The 20,584-nt window shown below is 38.5% G+C and overlaps 1 protein-coding gene and 1 non-coding gene across 3 annotated transcripts in view; one reads left to right on the top strand and one right to left on the bottom strand.

Annotated features, from left to right (window-relative positions):
- The first annotated feature begins 7,690 nt into the window (after positions 1–7,690).
- Positions 7,691–7,762, top strand: TRNAQ-CUG (transfer RNA glutamine (anticodon CUG)). The gene has a single exon. It is a non-coding gene; the product is annotated as a tRNA-Gln (tRNA).
- A 3,503-nt stretch (positions 7,763–11,265) lies between these two features.
- Positions 11,266–20,584, bottom strand: part of PMP22 (peripheral myelin protein 22) — a 30,148-nt gene continuing 20,829 nt past the window's right edge. For both annotated transcript variants that reach the window (XM_070934523.1, XM_070934524.1), the window contains exons 4-5: positions 17,628–17,768; positions 11,266–12,722 (exon numbers count right to left, since the gene is read on the bottom strand). In XM_070934523.1, the coding sequence (XP_070790624.1) occupies positions 12,556–12,722; positions 17,628–17,768 (308 nt within the window). In that variant the 3' untranslated portion in view covers positions 11,266–12,555. The remainder of the gene's footprint in view (positions 12,723–17,627; positions 17,769–20,584) is intronic.

Here is a 20,584-nt window from a genome sequence, read left to right as displayed (position 1 = left end):
GCAGTTCAAAATCGAACTCCTGGAGTGAGCAGTGAGTTAGCCTGCAATACCGCATTTTAACCACTGTGCCACCATGGCAGCTGTCAGATAAGTTCTTTTTGCATGTTAAAAATCTCAAGCAAGATCCTGTCATCCTTTCTATGATGAAAGCAAGAAAGCCTATGCATGTACTCTTCAAGATAAGTAGTCCTTTCACACAAACTGAAGCACTGATAATACATGTCTTCAGTTTATGAAAAAGTCTATGAATACAGATTTTATGCTTATCACCTGGCTGTCAAGGACAGAAAATTCTGTGAAAAGTTGGAAGGTAATGAGACGGGCACCACAACCCTTTTCTCCTAGATGACCCTTTGCCACAGCACTATGAAGGTAGAGGCACGTGTCCCACTTTTCCTCCTCATGTGCATAGACTGGTTCTTTACTAAATGTGGTTTGTATTTTCCTTTCTTCTTATCTTTGAGAAATGCTGTCTAATGTATTCTTTGGCCTTTAAACTATTTTCCATAAAATGTTCTTGCTCAATAACCAATGGAAAAAAGGAGGTTATAATGGTATTGTCTAGGAAGACTCTCTTTTCTCATTTCTGCAGGAGGGGATGTAACTGTTAACTGAATTATCTTGGTCAATATATCCTGCCAAATAGCAAGTATTATGCTAATCAGTATGATTAATTAGAATAATAGTACAGATAGTCCCCAACTTACAACAGTTCATTTAGTGACCTTTCAAAGTTACAATATTGTTGAAAAAAGTGACATGATCATTTTTCACACTTGCACCATTACAGCATCTTCATGGTCATGTGATCAAAATTCAGACCTTTGGCAACTGGCTCATAATTGTGATGGTCGCAGTATCCCAGGGTCATGTGATCCCTTTTTGCGAGCTTCTGACAAGCAAAGTCAAGGGGGAAGCCAGGTTTACTTAACAGCTGTGTTACTAACTTAACTATAGTGATTCACTTAACAATTATGGTAAAAAAAGATTGTAAAAGGGGGCAAAACTCACTTAACAAATTTTTCACTTAGCAACAAAAATTTTGGGCTCAATTGTGGTCATAAGTCAAGGACTGTCCTATATATAAATCAATCTTAGAAAATGAGTCTCAGCCTGGACTAACATCTCAGGAAGATGCATGTGTGGTTCCCTTCACTATCATATCTGGAGATTTCTGACTAGAAAGTTTATTTGATTCTTTATTTTGTGCTCAATGTATAATTGCGCCTATTCTGCAAAGTCTAATTTTAAGATACTCATAACTCTATTGTTCATATATTGTCAATTTCAGAAAAAGCAGGCAAAGCCACTCACCTCTACATATTAATGATTCACCTGTGGAGATGATTAATAGCATCAAGATTCTGGGTACAGTATGCAGCTAACGGGAAGGCTGGTTTGGTTGGTCAACAGTGAGACACTAGTGAAGCGGGCACAGCAGCGTTTGCATTTTCTGCATCACGTGAGAAAAGTACATCTTCCTTCCCCTGTCCTTACCACTTTCTATAGAGGGACGATTGAGAGAATCCTGTCATATTGCATTACGGTCTGGTTTGGAAGCATTACTGCTTCAGACAGGAAGGCGGTGCAGAAAGTGGTGAGGATGGCAGAAAAGATCATTGGCAGTTCACTCCCTTCTATCCAGGACATAGCGCATAAATGTTGCTTGAGCAGGGTTTGCAGTATTGTCTGGGATGCTACACATCTTCTTCACAACCTGTTTTTCTTGTTAGCTTTTGGGAGGAGGCTTTGCGCTATCCGAAGCAGAACATCCAGATTCAGTTACAGTTTTGTTCTACACAGTATCAACCTTGTGAATTCTCAAGGGTTCTCTTCCCACTATGTATTCAAAATGGACAGTGATACACACACACATTCATATACATATGTATGTATGTATATATGTATAGTGCAGGTTTATATTGTGTGCATGTGTGTGTGTTATGTATGTGTTTGGGTAGATATACACCTTCTCTTGAGAGCAGGCAACATAATTTCATTTTTAATGTGGGCCGGTGTGCTCACAATAAAAAAAATGACAATCAAGTTATTTTATCTCCTCTCCTCTCCTCTCCTCTCCTCTCCTCTCCTCTCCTCTACTCTACTCTACTCTACTCTACTCTACTCTCATCCTATCATCTCATCTTATCTTACTAATATTTGCCCGGAATGTTCTTTACCTTTGAATGTTCAACTAAAAATCAGTGGCAGTTGTAGTTTAACAAATTGGCATACATCTGGTCAGAGAAGGTTGTTCCAAATGAAGAAGATAGATGCAATAATCCGAAGGGAAATGATAAAATATGCCTCTAACTTCAGAAGGAAATAATAGGTATTGATACATATTGCTTGTTACCCATGTGGTGGTTATGTCAAAAAACTCAAAAGTACTGTATGAAAAGAAATACATCAAAATATTTAAATAATAATAATCCTAAGAATAAAATTTGAATTGCAACCACATATATTGTTATTAGGTATAATTCCAGAAAACATATATGACAGTTGCAGAACAAATTTGGCACAGCAGAAAATGTCTCAAGCAAAAGGAAAAGATGCTCAGATAGAAACAAGAGTAAATATATAGGTTTTGTATTCATTTAACTGCTATTCATATAATTTATTTTGAATAACTAGGCAAGGTTGCATCATGTTTTGTGTGCACCACTTTTCTAAAAGCTCTACAGCAACTGCATTCTTTATAGTCGTTCTTCTGTTATTGTAGTTAAGAAACAGTTCAGACCAGTTTATAACTAAAGTGATTGTAACAACTCATACTATTGTTAGATCATTTCAGGATTTTGTTTTGAGGGGGGGTATTTTCCTCCTGCTATTGTCTGTATAATCTACTTCATATTTTCCCTTTACTGTATTAACTGTATGAAGACACCTCCATATCCCATAACTAAAGTGAATGACAATTTTACAGAGCGATTAGTTTATTAATTGCTGGGAAAATTTTGGAAGAATTTGATTAGGTACAAGAGGAAGCAATGAGTGAAATATGGAAAGCAAAATGAGGCTATATCCCATCCCAGGAGGTTGTTGGGCATTCAAGATTTAGTTTAGTTTAGTTTAGTTTTATTTGATTTGTATACCTCCCTACTCCCGAAGGACTCAGGGCGGTGAACAGCCACAGGATAAAAACATAAATACAAAATTTAAAACTGAATAAAATCGAATTAAACAATTTGGCCGAAGACAGATTTAAAACACCCCAATAAATTAAAAAGGAATTAAAATTTACATTTTAAAAAGGGAAAAAAGGGAAACAGTTAGGCCAGGCCAGCCTGATGGAATAAAAAGTTCTTGAGAGCGCGGCGGAAGGTGCGTAGATCCGGGATCCTCCATATCTCTGGGGGGAGCTCATTCCAGATAGTAGGTGCTCCCACAGAGAAGGCTCTCCCCCTGGGGACTGCCAGTTGACATTGTTTGGCCAACGGCACCCAGAGGAGGCCCTCTCTATGAGAGCGTACCGGCCAGTGGGAGGCTACTAGTGGCAGCAGGCGGTCCCGTAAGTAACCAGGTCCTAAGCCATGGAGCGCTCTAAAGGTGGTAACCAAGACCTTGAAGCGCACACGGAAGACCACCGGGAGCCAGTGCAGCTCGCGCAGGAGATGTGTTACATGGGAACGCCATGTTGCTCCCATAACCACCCATGCGGCCACACTCTGCGCCAGTTGGAGCCTCCGGGTGCACCTCAAGGGGAGCCCCATGTAGAGAGCTCCGTTTGTGCTCTTTGGCAGGTCATTGGGAATTTTTGAGTGAGAGGATTGTTGTATATTTGTTATATACAAAGATTGTTGTATATTTGTTGTTCTAGAAAGCATACAGGTAGTACTTGATTTACAATAGTTTGTATAATGGCCGTTCAAAGTTACAAAGGCATTGAAAAAAGTGACTTATGACCATTTTTCACACTTATGATTGTTGCAGCATTCTCACGGTCACATGATCAAAATTCAGACACTTGGCAACTGACTTATAAATATCATGTCATAAATGTGTTGCAGTGTCATAAACACATTATGTCATAAATATATTGCAATCTCTTGGAGTCATGTGATCAGAGGTGGATTTCAGCAGGTTCTGACTAGTTCTGGAGAACCGGTAGTGGAAATTTTGAGTAGTTTGGAGAACCGGTAGTAAACATTCTGACTGGCCCCGCTCCCATCTATTCTCTGCCTCCCGAGTCCCAGCTGATCGGGAGGAAATGGGGATTTTGCAGTAACCTTCCCCTGCCATGCCCACCAAGCCACAACTACAGAACCAGTAGTAAAAAAATTTGAAACCCACCACTACATGTGATCCCCTTTTGTGACCTTCAGACAAGCAAAGTCAAGGAGAAGCCTGACTCACTTAAGAACCATGTTACTACCTTAACAACTACAGTGATTCACTTAATGACTGTGGCAAGAAAAGTCATAAAATGGGACAAAACTCACTTAACAACAGTCTTGCTTAACATAAATTTTGGGCTCAATTGTGGTCATAAGTCGAGGACTACCTGTACAGAAAACACATGAATAGGTCCGAATTATGGAATGTTTTGTACAGATTTGAAGGTATGTCACTTAATATAAATTCAGCAACATCCAGTATAATGAACGTTAAGCATGTTCATGAAAAGAATGGAATGTTTAACAAAAGGCCTAATTTTAAACAGGATGTAGGACAAGATTCCTTTATTTGTTTAATGTATTTATAGATATATGTATAAGGAATGCTTATGATAATATTAGAAGTATATTGATGGGGACATAAATGTGTTTATAGTTTTGAATTAAAATAATACCAGGGTGAGGGCTGAGAACATTCACTCAAAATCATTTTAACTAAGTATTAAAAATATTGTATGATATAACTAGCAGTTTGGATCTAAAACGTATTATATCCAAGATCAAAGCACTTGAGTGTGATGAGGAAAACTGAGCAAACAATTCCAAGTTACACCATCTGTGTACCTTGGAAGAACATTGAATAAATATGAAGAAATTAATGGAAAAAAATTCAGATGTACAAATGCAGACATAGTATATTTGTGAAAAAATTATGTTTGTTAAAAGAAGCAAAAACAGGTTGGTATAAAATATTTTCCTGCTTTGTTAAACAGATGCGGGAGTTGGACATGGGACAAAAAAACAACAACATAAATATTCAATAAGAGTAGATTATTTAACAAGTGTGTATGGTCAAACAGTATGAGATAGGATCAAGCATGAATGTTTGCTCAAGGACTATGCATTGAATATTAACTTGTGTTTGGTATAAAAGAAGTACTTTGAGGTAATTGTGTTCAAAGTAGGACTGAATCATAGAACAAATATGTGAAGTGTGGATGAGTCAACTATAACTGTAGGAGATAGGCTGAGCGGAAAGATGAAAGCCATCCAGCGATCTTCCAAATGGTACAAATGTTAATGTTGGTCTTTCTATTTCTAGTTCAACATCTTATCTCTTCCATGGTACCGATTCATTTCAAGAACCTGTGAAAATCATGTGTTTCTATCTAACAAAGCCCTCACCTCTATCGATTCAGTCTTTGAGAATTTCTGTCAGTAAGAATAGACCAATCTTGCCCAATCCAATGCTCTCCAGAGGGGATGGATTTTTGACTTCCAGAATTCCCAACCAAAATGGCTGTGATATTACTAAAAGCTAAAAGTTTTCCCTGTCCAGTTGATTCTGACTGTCGGGGGTGGTTATCATCTCCGTGTCAGAGTTCCAAGTAATCCACCCATAGGGTTGACACTCCATTTCTTAGCCGAGGGAGCCAGCATTATCTGAAGGCACTTGGGTTTCTAACCTGGCCTGTCAGCTTTCCAGCTGACAGCATCTTTAACTGCTGAGCCATCTGATATAACTAAAGTGAAGTGTAATGCATGTGAAGAATAGTTCCAGAGAATACCAGATTGGGGGAGGTATTAAAGAATGAATAAAGACAAATTCTTAAATTTACACTGAGTGTAAATTTACACTGAGTGTAAGCTGTGATTTGCTCGGCCATAGTTTGCTGAATAAAACACAGGAGTCTATATTTAATGACACACTAAGTCAAAACTAAATCTTAGTACAGTGTATGAACTGAAATATAAACTACCTTAAGCAAATTAAATCTCAGTTTTTGCAAATTCAAGGCTATTCTGAAACTCATTGGCTTCTAAATGATATTACTGAAAGATACATGGTCAAGAGCACCCCCTATTGGTTAGATAGCATTTGTTTACATTTAATTCACAGCACTGGTCTGTTTTTTTTTTAAGTGACAATAATTTTGAAACAGTTGTGGCATTCTTTTACTCCAAAGCTCGGGAAAATCCTCCGAATCAGAATTATAAATGAAAGCTAAATCTATTATGTATGTGTATTTTACAAGTACAAAACTTAAGTTTGTAAAGGATTATTTTGTATAGATTTATGGTGCAATGTACATGAAATAATCTTTCCAAAGAAGTATTCTGTCTCCCTTTATGTATTGCTTAAGTCTCTCATGTCTTGCTGTGACTTTCATTTCCAGATATTTTTCTGTGGCTGCCATAGAGTCAGTTATAGATATCTGTGGAGATTTTAAAGATCCAGCAAATTCTGATACTTATTCAAAATCTATTTCTATACAGGAACAATTAAACATATTTGTATAGAAATGTGGTCACAAAGTCCAACCATACATAGATTGGCTGGCTCCAATGTTAATAAATGTTTGTTCTCTTTGTAGCTGTTATCAGCATTTTAAATGGGAATGTCCTAATAAACTAAAAATAGCATCTTAATTCTCTTGAGTTGTTGTTCCTGGTACCAACGTGATACCAAATAGAGCACATCAATTTATTGGCTTCTTACCTCCAGAAGAATGAAATAAGCTTTACTCTATCCGATCAAAAATCCTATTAATGCAATGTGTCCCACGCTAGTCAATCAGATGTCTGTAGGAAGCTCACAAGCAGGATAGAAATCAACAGCCATTTCGAATAAGTGGTATGTAGAGAGACATTGCTAGCTGCCATAGTTAATTTGACCATGATTTTATATATATAGTTTCCAGTGGTGGGTTGCCCCCGTTCGCACCGGTTCTATAGAACCAGTAGTAAAACTGGCGGGAGGCCCCGCCCACTGACCCTGACGTCATGAAAATGCTTCTGCCCCATTGCGAACTGGTAGTAAAGGTAAGTAGAACCCATCCCTGATAGTTTCTTCTTAAAATTGTCCATTAACCAACTTTGTGGTAGGGAGTTGCATAGCAGTCTATCACTGACACTTGACTTTTCTAACCATTTTTTGTTGCTGTGCAGGCATCAAAGAAGATGACCTCTCATTAGAAGGAGCCTATAGATGTATATAAATGTAGAGATCTATTGAAAGTTCCTTTGTGATGCTTTGTTGCCTAGAGGAATAGAAGCTATACCCATTCAAAGCAGCAGTTTCTGACTTCTAGGCATTTAGCATAGTTGTCTACTGATACAAGTTTCAAAAAAATGAACAAAGTATATTACTTGGCTACACATAACGAGAATTCTTACAAAAGGATTTGTAAAGATTGTATTCTCTATATATCTAAAACAACAAAAAAACCTACTGAAAAATTTACTTGTGTTTTCACTCTTCACAAGGAGTAATTTGGAAAATGTGATTCTATTACTTTTTTTAAAAAAAAACACATTTTATAAAGAAGAGAACATGCTTGCACTTTTGTGGTTCCATGGTGTAATGGTTAGCACTCTGGACTCTGAATCCAGCGATCTGAGTTCAAATCTCGGTGGAACCTATCATCTAAATCTTTTTCATAAACGACTTAAATGGGGGAATAGAAGGGGAACTTGCCAAATTTGCAAGCTGGCAGGAATAGCTAACACCCTAGAAGATAGGCTCGAAAACTATCTAACAAAATGAAATTTAATGTAGAGAAAAGTAAAATCCTACACTTAGGTAAGAAAAACCAAAAGTACACATACAAACTGGGTGAAACCAGGCTTAATAGCAGTGACTGTGAGAGGGATCTTGGAGTTTTAGTGGACAACTAGCTAAATATAAGCAAGCAATGTGCAGCGGCAGCCAAAAATGCCAATGCAATCCTAAATTGTATAACAGAGGGATACAATCAAGATCAAGTGAGGTACTAATACCACTCTACAAAGCCTTAGTAAGACCACACCTAGAGTTCAGTTTTGGTCACCACACTATAAAAAAATGTTGAGACTCTAGAAAAAGTGCAGAGGAGAGCAACCAGAATGATTAGGGGACTGGAGACTAAAACATATGAAGAACGGTTACAGGAACTGGGCATAGCCAGTCTAGTGAAGAGAAGGACCAGGGGAGATATGATAGCAGTGTTCCAATATTTGAGGGGCTGCCACGGAAAGCATGGGGTCAAGCTGTTTTTCCAAAGCACCTGAAGGCCAGACAAGGAATAATGGATGGAAACTGACCAAGGAGAGATTTAAACTGGAAATAAGAAGAAATTTTCTGACATTGAGAACAATCAATTAATGGAACAGCTTGTCTTCAGAAGTTGTGGGAGCTTCATCACTGGAGGCTTTCAAGAAGAGATTGGACTGCCATTTGTCAAAAATGGTGTAGGGTCTCCTGCTTGAGCGGGTATGTGTGTGTGGACTAGATGACCTATAAGGTCCCTTCCAACTCTGTTAATCTGTTAATTGTATTTAGGGAATTCGGAATCCTTATGGAATGCACATTTTCTCAAGAACAAGAGTGGTAGTGCCACATTTCTCCCCAAGAGGGCAGGCATTCATTACATTTTAGCTTGCTACTAAGAAATCAAATGACCATTACTAGGCTGCTATCATTAAAAAAAAATAAGTGTATATGTGTGTTGTATGTGAAAACCATTCCAAAGAATTTTTGAAGTTCAACAAAATGTGAAGTGAATAAAAGCTTGTCCTGAGGAAATTCATTTCTGAATCAAAATGGTGTCAGTAATGATGGCTTGGTTTCTGATAAATTTGCACTGATAGTTTCTCAGTGATATTCCAGAAAAAACTTTCCCATGCCAGAGGAGAACTCTATATCTTTCAGGGCAGAGCTCAGACTCTGAAGAATAATTACTAAAATTTCAGGAATAAAAATCAAGCAACAAATTCTAATATATTGAGTGTTATGCATCTCAAATACATTTTGAATACCATAAGGACTGCAAGATTCACAAACTGGCATGATAACATTGCCAGAAAGGTGTATGGTTCCGAGTATGTAGCATTCAGAGGTACGAGCAGGCTTTCGTTTACAGGACATAGGTGAGTTTAGGAAGACTTGGAGGTACTAAAGAATTTAGATAAACTGCTCACTTTCATTCTCGTCTTATTCTACTTTTCTGTTGAGCCATACTTCTGAATCTTAATTGCCTGAAGGTAATCATAGCCTGATTTCTTCTCATCTTGATCTTCCCACATGGCCAAAAAAAAAAAAAAAAAAAAAAAAAAAGCTCTGATTCCTAGTTTCAGACATATATGCTGTTCTATTTGGAGTCCTGAGAGTTGGATGATTTCTCCCACACCATATCTTTTTAATAGGAACAAGCTGCTAAAACCTGCCCAGGGAGGGTGACTGGTTTTAATACTTTTGTCAACCTTTTCTGAAATGATTTGTGAAAATGCAACAGTTCCAGTGATGGAATTCAAATTTGTTTACTACTGGTTCTGTTGACACTTGGTGGGCATGACAGGGGAAGGATATTGCAAAATCTCCATTCCCATCCCACTCTGGGGCCAGCCAGAGGTGGTATTTGCCAGTTCTCTGAACTACTCAAATTTTCCGCTACCCATTCTCCAGAACCTGTCAGAACCTGCTGAATAGTTCCCTTTCCCTCAGTTCTTTCGTTCCACTTCTCCTGGAAAAGGGAGAAAGGATAAAGCTGATCACTAGGTGCCCTTGTGGTTATCTAAGGAAGTGCAGAATCTTTCACAAAACTTGCGAAACTCCTAATCTACACCAATTGAGAAGACTGTCAATATGGTCTTCACATGAGTCAGTATATTCCTAGCGTCCTACAAACACTATCAGTGCCTTTTAGGAAGCAAGAAATTCAGCTAATCCAGTCAGGAAAATGCTTAAAGTTAAGATGGGGCTTGCTGATGTAGGCTTGTTATCCATCTACAAGCACAAGCTCCCCATACAACAGCTGCATTAATAGTGTCTGTAAATCTGTGGTAGTCTTGCATCAAGTGTTTCAAAATATCTAAAATCGCCTTGAATTTGAAAATTAAAAGAATGCCCTTAAAATTAACAGAGTAGCTTTACAGAGTGCAGAGATATATGCAGGTAGGGATTCTATGAATGCTAACCAAGCTACACCATTCTCTGGTTAATGGGTATCCTAAATTGGGATTAAAGGGCTTGGTAGCCCTTTAAATACTCAAATACTGAGGGCGTCTTATCATAGTGTGGAAGACAAATAATGAGTTTGTTAATGGAGGTTTGAGGCACTGGCATTCACAGAATTTTGGATTCAAAATCAGACCACTTCTGCTAAAATTCAAAGTGGGTTGTTTCTTTGTACATGAATGTTTTTATAGCATCTTCAATCAATAATGATGAAGTCCATCTGTCCTCAGTATTAAGCACAATGGTGGTTGAATGGATCTAGAAAATGTAAGCCACAAATAAGGATGCCTAGGTGGTCTGGTTTGATTTTGGATATTTGATGGGAATGTAGACAATTATGATTTATTTTGTAAAATATTATGAAATAAAAATGTGACTTAATGGGAGTATGCAAATCTGTTTATACAGTCCATCAATAAAACCAGAAGTTGCACCAAATAAATCTTCTATACCAATCCACATCCATTAGGATTGGCTTAGTCTTGGTTTACTAAATGAAGCACAAATTCATTCGTTTCCAACATCTATTAATTAAAACTAAGCAAACCCCAACATAGCCTATAGCACATTGTGTGAAGAAGGTCATTAGTTTGTCAAAAGGCTAATTGAGAACAATTGATTGAGATGCAATATAAGCCAAAGCACTTGAGTTATTCTGGCTTTTATTTTGTTGCTTCTTAGTCCACACAGCTGGTATAAAATCAGAAAAGCAAAGAGAAATAATTGCATAATAAAGCCTGGAGTCTTAGGATTAGATGGCATTGCCTTTACTGCTCTGGTCACCTGTACAGTTCATTCCCAGACATCTCTGGAAGCACAGAAAAAGGTTACAGAGGCAGCTTTTTTGGGGGGAGGGGCAGCAGATTCTGTAAGCTCTACAGGTTGCTTACTTCCCTTCTGCCCATGAAGGGAACAAGAAAAAAAAAATCCTTGGTTATAAGTGCTTTATTAAAAAAATAGTAATAATAATAATGGATAGCGACTTTCCTACATACAAAAGCAGTTATAGGTTGTATATATTACACAGAATTATTTATCATTCCTATTCCTTGGCTTTTCTCAAAATGGTTACCGCAATTTCCAGTGAGCAACGGTTAAATGGCTTAGCGATATAAGGAATGGTAAATAGATAGCACCATTTCACGTATTTGGTATTTGATTTCAGAGGATCTTGGGAAAGGGACGAGGGTGGACCATAGAGCTTAGAAAGCTTCACTTTTGCTTATTCTCCAGGAAACAGAGGAAAGTCTTTTCTGAAGATCAGGTGGCATAGCTGAAGGAGAACCACTAAGCTAGTTAAAAATCTCAGAGGTTTTTATTTGAGATCATCATCCCGCCCGTAGTGTCCCTTTCAACTAACTCAGCTTCCGTGCTAGCCTTGGCTGATCTAAGATATGCAAACATTTCCTTCCTTCCCAAGACTGAGGCCTAATTCAGGTTCTTTGCATCACCTCTGTCCTACAAGGAACTCGGGTGATCATACCAGGTGGCTTTAGGTGGTGATAACAGTGGCAAAGAGCTTTGGGTTGCATCACTGAGGCAATGTACCTCATTCAATCCTCCACAACTTGGTTATCATCCCAAGCAGTTGAGAAGCTGGGCTCGCCCACCCTTAATACACCATCTGCTTTCAGGTAGAAGTTCCTCCCCTTTCTGTATAGCATTTGGTCTCCATCATTTGGTTAAAAGGGCCATAATGCAGACATGGGCTAAGGCAGGTGCCAGGGTACCAGACCATACTTAGCTGGAGGGGCCAGATGGAGGGTTCTCAAACTGGGCTTGGCTTGAGGTTGACAGTGGAAAGCTTTGGAGGAGGGATCCGCTTGCTTCCACAGCATAAAGATAGGGAGGAAAAAGCGGCATTCTCATTACATTGTTAGGAGTTAAGAGTTCTTAGGCACTTTTTTAGGCTTTAGACATGGTGGCAGGTCAACAAACAAAAGCAAACAGTACTCTGTACATATATGTAAAAAGTGTTATAAATAGGCTTTTTAAACCATAGATACTATATACATCTCCAATGAATACAGTAATCCTTCTTTCAGCTCTCTTTCTTCCTTTTTTTTCCCTTAATATCTTTGTGGGTTTTGAAGGGGCAAGGGAGTGGATGGGGTTGGTGGTTTGGGGGGGGGAGGGAGAAAGTGTTTGGTTTTTCATTTTCTATTTTGCCAACACCTCTTGTCTTGAGGGCTCTAAGTCTCAGTGACCTCCCTTGACATTTCACTCGCGTTTCCTCAAGATGACATAGATCACCCCGCTAAGGATAGCCAGCGGGAAAGCCACCCAGGACAGAATGTAGGCAAAGCCAAAGGAGACGTTGTCTGTGGAGGGATGCCACTCTGTGTGCCTCACGGTGAAGATGGCCGCAGCACTCATCACGCACAGGCCTAATGCAGAAGAGAGAAAGAGAGAGAGAGAACATGAGCAACCAACCAAGTCCATGATTAAGAGACCGAAGAACAAGAAAGATGATGCTTTGGTTTAGGAAACACCCTCTTTCCCTCAATTCCAACCCTTTGACTTCAAGAAATGGTAGGAAGTTGGCAGCCGTGTTTAAGGCATCATTATCTCTTGCGTTAAAAGCCCTCTTTTCAAAACATCCAAATTTTCTTTAGGGCCAACCCAATTGTCCCAGCAGTTACAGACGACCTAGTGCTGTAATGTAGAGGATACTCTGTACTGTTCAGTTGAAAAAAAAAAACTCTTCATTTGTTCAGCAGATAGATAGGTGCTCTTTTTAAGTTCAGGTTGTTACCTTTAAGTAGGGACTCCAATCTGGTTGGAGCTCTGCTCTGCAAACCCCAGCGCAGTAGTTAATCCTACCTTATCATAACCAGTAAAGCCAAGCCTGACTTTTCTATTTTTCCATCCTGCTGCCTCCAGTATCTAAGCTCCTGAGATCAACATTTAAGCTGCTCAAATTGGGTCCCTGTGTAGTAATGTCACTAAGGTCAGCTTTTTTGTACTGCCAGCTCAGCAACACCAGCTCGATGGGCTTTTCACCCCTTTTGCTTTTTCTGAAAGCCCAGCATCAGAGTTTGCCAGGACTACACAATGCCCCTTCTATTCATGGTCCAGAACAAGGCTTTTCCGTTGATCTCTGCAATTCCACAACCTGCTCTCTGGGCCACCAGTTATTTCTGTTCCTACAATGTGCCTCAGGACCACCTACACCTCAACACAGTCATATTTGAGCCCTTCTTTCCCTCTACACTGTCCCCTTTGTTTGCAGAAAATGCATGAGTAGGAAGGTGTTGAATTCATGAACTGCTGATGTAGCTCCCATTCTCTGGGCCAGCAAGTGGACACCCACAAACAGAGCCCACATTCTGCAAGCAAAACCTATTGTCTCTCTGCTTGGGTGGAATGGAATAAAGCAGAGCAATGGCCATTTTATAAATAATCTACAGTCTTTAGAGAAGAGAGGCAGAGATTGTCTGTGGAAAGGGCAGCAGAGAAAGGATGTGTAACTTTAAGCAGAAATACTCAACTTCAGTTTTGGCCTGTGTTGAGGGGGGTGGGGAAAGGTGTTTCACTGGGCAGGTGGGTGTCATATACTTTCTTGCTTGCAAAAGGTAGCACTTGGGATTATTTTCCTACAGTTCTTCTAGGAGTATATGCAACGCAAAGGCTGCGGGCCTCTATTCCAGATCCATAGCAGTACTGAAATTCACCTCTCATATTTCTCTAACTATTGCTGCAAAACTGGAAGCACATATTGACAGATGACTTCCATTTTATCAGCATGCTAGTCAGTCATCTTTCCACTGGCATTCTGTCCCCTTGCTCTTTCAACTGGGGCCCTTCTTATATCACAAATTAGCTTCTCCCATTCTGAATATCCTTGTATGGAAGCAATCAAATAAGGATTCTGGAGCTGTGCATATCTTTGTGCATAAGTTATGAGGCATAGATTTGAGCTGGGGAACCATCAAATAAAAGTCAAGGGACTTTTTAAAATTTGGTTTTTGGTCTAAGACTTTCATTTTACTGGTTGCAAAGTTAAGAAGAGGGATTTCTTTCATCACATTTCTGCCAAGTTCTCCTACCTGGATTATTAAATTGCTAATGGAAAAAATGAATGTTTAAAAAGAACAGAATTAATATTACTTACAATGTGAGGTGATCCAAACTCATAATTTAATACAGGAAGTCCCCAGTTAAGAACCAGCTCTGTTTCTAACTCTTTCACTCAAATATGTGTAAGTCATAATTCATACTTACAAATGGGCTGCCTTTTATTAAAATGGTGGACAATGTTGTCCTTCCTTCATCTGACAAATCGCTGAAGCCACACAATGCTTTCAGGAACCATTGGACACTGCTGAAAATAGGCTGTATATTAAAAACTCAAAACTTCAGCAGTTTGTTGGCTTGAGGAAGGAGAATACCATCTGCCATAATAATATGCAGCCTGTTCATATCTAGAGGTTGTCCTTACGTTAGACAATATTAACTCAGGAACTACCTGTGTTTGGATTCCAAAAGGGGAGAGTCATTGGGCTATGGTGGCTGGAGTTCCTTGTGGGTGTTTGACATGTTTGTGTTGTTGTCTGGCTCTGCCATTTTGTTACTACTATATGCTCTTCCTTGCTCCCTTTTACTATATTTTGTTTTATTTTTTTTATTCCATGAGCTGCTTAGAGATGGAATTGGGTGGTCTCAAAGTCAAATAAAATTAAAAATATCATGCTCATAATTTGAGACTGTTATCTCAGTCACATAACCCCTTACCAAAGTCAAAGAAGCTATTGTCTCCTGATGCTTAATAGCATCAAGGCTTTTTTTGCATAAAGGTCCCTTAATTTTACACATAGTAATTACAGAAGCAAATGTTCTAAAAAGTCAGGTGCTTAGTTCTGATCTTATTTCCATCCCCATTCTTCCACCAGATAGCTTATACATGCATATGTGCTCTTCAGATTATCTGAATCCACTTTGTTTCTTCTGGGAAAACACTGTATATGGAGCAAAATCAGACGACTCTCTCTCTCAACATTCTATTCCTTTTGGCACAGGGGTTGAATTACACAGCAACCACATCACTCCCAATCAACCATTGTACCATTGCTCTTCCTAGGCTGAGTCATAGAACAAAAGGTTGCTTTGGGGCAGAAGCTTTTCCAAATAAAATAGTAGATGGCTTGAAACCAGTGCTGCCTCACTGACTCCGCCCGGAGATGCTTTTCAGATATTCCACCCAAGAGAAACTGAGTTTCATTCCCTCAGATTAATCCTGTCTATGAAATTGCAAATAGGAAAAATATGGGTGAGGGCCAGTCTTAATCCTACTACAAAGAAACATGAACATTCTACACTGCTCAAAAAAATAAAGGGAACACAAGCAGAAGACATCCGAGATCTGAATGAATGAAATAGCCTTATTAAATACTTTGTTCGTTACATACAGTAGTTTTGTATTCCCTTTAGTTGTTTGAGCAGTGTATAAAATACTGTATGTATGTAAAGAACAAAGTATTTAATAAGGCTATTTCATTCATTCAGATCTCGGATGTCTTCTGCTTGTGTTCCCTTTATTTTTTTTGAGCAGTATATAATTCCAGCAATGATTACAAGGTATGGATAGAATGTTCACAAATGAACCATCATCTCCCTACCATCTGAGGAATGCTACAAAGAAGCATCACCAGGAATTTTGAAAAAACATATATTTCATACCCTCCTTTTTTGGGGGGGGAAGTAAATTTATCTAAGCCAAGGCAGCTCCCATTCTGGAGAAATAAATAAACAGACAAACAAATTAATCTTTTTAAGGACAGAAACATGGAATGTTCAACTGTAGCTAGATTGGAGCACAAGGAGATGAAGATAGTCAACACAGAACTTCGCTCCTGACACAAAGTGTACTGAGCAGCACATAACACTCTCAGCCAGATCCTATCATAAGCAAACTCATTGGCTGAATTGGCAACTTATACTTGATAGTACTTCAAGGCTGAAAAATGGAATATAATAGCTGGGAAGTCTGCCCTGAAAAAAAGCCAATATATGGGAGACGCAGCCCAATGTATCTGTAAGGCATCAGAGTAGGGAAAACAACCATATAATATTCAACTCATTTTAATACAACAGGTTTAATTACTGGCCCAGAATATTGCAGGAAGGTACATTGGATAAATGTTGTTCCTTCTACTGTGTAAGCAGGGAGACTTTATTCAGTTTACATGTTCTCCTAAACAGATAGTTATCAGTCTAGTCCAATTCAATTTTTTTTCCCTAGATCTATATTTATGTCTTAATACTGTATGATGAAACATCTTCAAAGGAAATTAAACTGCATTTTTTGGGAGGGACAGCGTAATGGTTCTTGGTATTAAAAGACAAGGAAAGAAATAGCTATTTCAAGATTTCATTTTTTTTCCTTAAAATTTAGCTTTGGCTGGCAATTTATTTCTATTTTTAATTGGCCAGTAAATATACTGTATATAAATTCCGTAGCTGAACATTGTTCAGCTTGTTGGTTTGATTCCTATTTTAAATAGTTCTCAAATTAATTCATTTGAATGTCCATTTCAATAGAGACACTAGAATTTTCTTATTGGGTTTTATGCAAGATGTTTTGGCAAGGGTGCAAACAGAGGCAGGAGGAATAAAAATCTGTAAGATACTGGTAACTCCAAGCACATGTTTAGTTTCATGGATTTACAAACTCTCTGAAAATCTATTACTATAAGATACCAAGATGGGATGACCCACTTACAATGGAGCAAAAACTCCTGTTTTCTTTCACAATACAAAATACTGAAAAAGATGATACAAGAAAAACTTGTATCTTGTTCTTATTGTTGTTATCATCCCAAATGAATTCACTGCAGGATTATTTCTTCAGTGAAAATTATAGATTTAAATTTATCACACTAGTCCAGTATACATTGGTAGACAGGTGTTTAGGTCCAGTCTAACCGCCATATATCAGCACCAAAATATTCAAATAGAAATGCTAAAAGAGAATATTAACTATTGAATCTCCAGGTCTATTATCCATATCCGATTAGCAACTGAAGTTGAAATCTTATATTTTTATGTGGAAGAAATCCTCTTGAATTAAGAGCACATTTCAAAGTGGATACACAAGGGTGTTTTGTTAGCAAGCTACTGAAATTGACTCAAGATGATGCATTCACGTAATGCAACCTATTTGGAGAACACCAAGTTGTAAGAGGCTGCAAGAGACTCCTGCTTGAATGGAGTCATCCTGCTTTCTTTATCAGCCATGATTTTCTTCCCTTTGCAAGCATTCCAAAGCACACATTTTTGTCCCCTCTACTTACCAGCAAGGATCTGGAAAATACCAGTAAGGTAGAAACGTCCACCTTTAGTGAGTGTGAAGAGCTGGCAGAAGAACAGGAATAAAGACTTAACACTGAAGATGACAGAAAGTATCATCAAAGCTTGAACAGATTGCAGCCATTCTGGAAAGGAAAAGAAGAGAGAAGAGTCAGGACAATATTGTTCAGATTTTATTTCTATTGGTGTATACAATCAGGAAATTACAGCATTATTTCCAGCTCTTCTAGCTGTAGAATTCAACCAACCATAAAAATAAATTAAGATTACCTGCTTTCTTCCAAATGTTTAGAATTTACTTTTAGACTTATTCCTTGGGTTTTGGGGGGGTGGGGGAGGTTGCGTTGTTTAGATAAGCAATGATCTGAAAATATATCTTATTTTGTTTGCAAAACTATAGACATCTGATTACAAAGATAAGTGTTTGCAAAGATCAGGTATACAAGACATATTAAGAAGTGAGTACTTTTCAGTTCTAGTTGGAATGGACAGGAGAAATGGGGATTATTGTGTTGCAGTCCAATACCCCAGCAAGATTCTTGTTTGGGGAAGGTGGGATTAGGGGCATAAATCTCTTCATATGAAAGAGACATATCAAGTCTTCCTAGGCATAATTGCTGAAAGTGCTTGTAAATCCAGTCCTGAATGTACAGTGAGGATCACTGGCATGTTGTCACACCCTTATCGTTGCTATCAACCAGCAGCAAGAGTTGTCTCTGCTAAGACATAAGCCACATCACTGATGGAATGCTAGGAAGAAGTACCGACCCAGACTAAGGCAGCGGGAAAACAAGGGTATGCAAGAAGGCTGCAGAAGGCTATTATCAAGGCTGGGATGTCAACAGGTGACTAACATTGGAAACAACTAAATCAGTTATAATTAATACTCCTGTCCTCTTTTCGACCTTTACAGGAGGCTTTGGACATTGCTGTCAAAAGGACAATAAATTTACACTATAAACTCACTCAAAGCCACCCTGGATATTTGAGTCAGAGGCTATTTGTGAGCCTCGTGGGTGGCTAAGTGGCCTTTCCAAACAAACACTATAAAACACCACAATTGTGCTGTTTTGATGCAGGAATATTTTAAAAAAGTCTTTATGTAAAGCAGGCTTTACTCCGACTGGTCTAAAAAGGGAGAATAGAATTAGCTCAACTCCATGGACCACTTTGACCTATTTAAAGCTATGTGGAAATTAGCAGTTCCTACAAAAGGATTTGGATTTGCACAACCTACTTTTTTGTGAATTCTTTCTTGCCTTTATTTATATGATAAAACAAGACAAAGGGAAAAATAACCAAAGGAATAAAATAAAGCAGTACAATAGCCTTTTTAGCTCTTACTATTATTAAGGCCAGAAAATGTTAAAAAGGACAAAACAATGATCTGGATTCATGCCCATTCTCTGTAATAAACCCCATCAAGGACTTTCCATTTCTCTCCCCCCCTCCCAAAAAAAAATGAAGTAGAAAAAAAGACCCTTTAAAAATAGGACGAACCTTCTCATAGTTGAGGAGCATATGACAGGCACATACTTATTTATTTCTTATTTAGCCAGAATTTCTTTGTTCTAGTCCAGGGTTCTGTGTTCAAACTTGGCAACTTTAAAATGTGTGAACTTCACTTCCTAAAATTCCCCAGCAAGTCCACACATCTTTAAATTGCCAAGTTTAGAAAACATCGGACTAATCCCAATAGATTTCCATACCATATGCACATCAACTTTTTTGTTGATTGCTTTTTAACAAGACAAGGATTTGTTACAATCTTTATCTAATGCTGTATCATTCAGTCAACCCACTGCAAATGTCATGCATTGTACTTGTGTCATGATGCACAAAGGATAAACTTAATACATGCAAAGATATAACATGTCATCATTTTGACACCATTCAGGTTTGTTACAGATGCCAGTACCAGTTGCACCTTGCTCCAGAAACTCAAATGTAGAAATCAACTTTCACAAGTGCAACTGTTTACTTTCTGAACTAAAAGTAATTTAAAATCCCAATTTAAAATCTAGGTGTCCAGATTAGCCCAGAGTTCCAGAAATGTAGTGAGACGCCCACACATAACACTACAGCATCCAAGAACTACATATTACTATACATTCCAGCAAGGCTTGGTCAGCCTTTGTAAGCATTTATTCCGCCTTAGCACTTTTCATATACCTTGATACCTCAATTTTATCCAATTAATAGGAAATCTACCTGTTGTGGCTTTGGGAATCTCATTTTGATGTGTCTTGTAACTTTAGATAGGATTTTTCATAAATTGCACAAACTACATTCTTCTAGGACTGCCATTGCAAAAAGCTATGACTGTTGTATGTGGTATATCAGCAGAGTCAAGTTAGGTATTTTCACATTTTTGACATGCAGACCCCAAAAGGTTCTCCATTATTGTTCTATAAAAAAAATCTATGCCTCTGACCCAGTCATGTATAATGCATTTGTCATACATAGTCATTTGCCCAAATAAACTGTATAAAATACATAATAGTGGACATATGCTTGACCAATTTTACATCTGTGCCCTTTTGGCTGGTTAAGGCTGACTGGGAGGGGTCACCTCTTGGATGACTTCTGGTCAGAGTAGGATGGGAGTAATTCATCCATCCTTGCTCTTCTTGACTTGTCAGCAGCCTTGGATACCATCAATCATGGAATCTTGGTGATCCGATGGTTTGGAGTGAAGTATCATCAATATGTCAAAACCCAGCTTTATAGCTCCACCATGGGCTTGAATGATGCTGTGGATGTCCTGTCCAGGGGCCTGGATAGGATGCAATGGCTATGGGTCTTTAAGCATTCTGATAAGGTTCTTCTACCTCTGATCCTGAATGGGATGGCATTGTCCCAGATCGACAAGGTGCACAATTTGGGGGTCCTCCTGGATTCACGGCTTCTGCTAGAAGAGAAGGTGGCAGCCATGGCTAGG

Source organism: Pituophis catenifer, unplaced genomic scaffold (assembly GCF_029215685.1).
Source record: "Pituophis catenifer annectens isolate HBS135680 unplaced genomic scaffold, rPitCat1.0.hap2 SCAF_2, whole genome shotgun sequence".
NCBI lineage: Eukaryota > Metazoa > Chordata > Lepidosauria > Squamata > Colubridae > Pituophis > Pituophis catenifer.
Note: the sequence above shows the minus strand (reverse complement) of the source record. Positions and strands in the feature narration are given on the sequence as shown.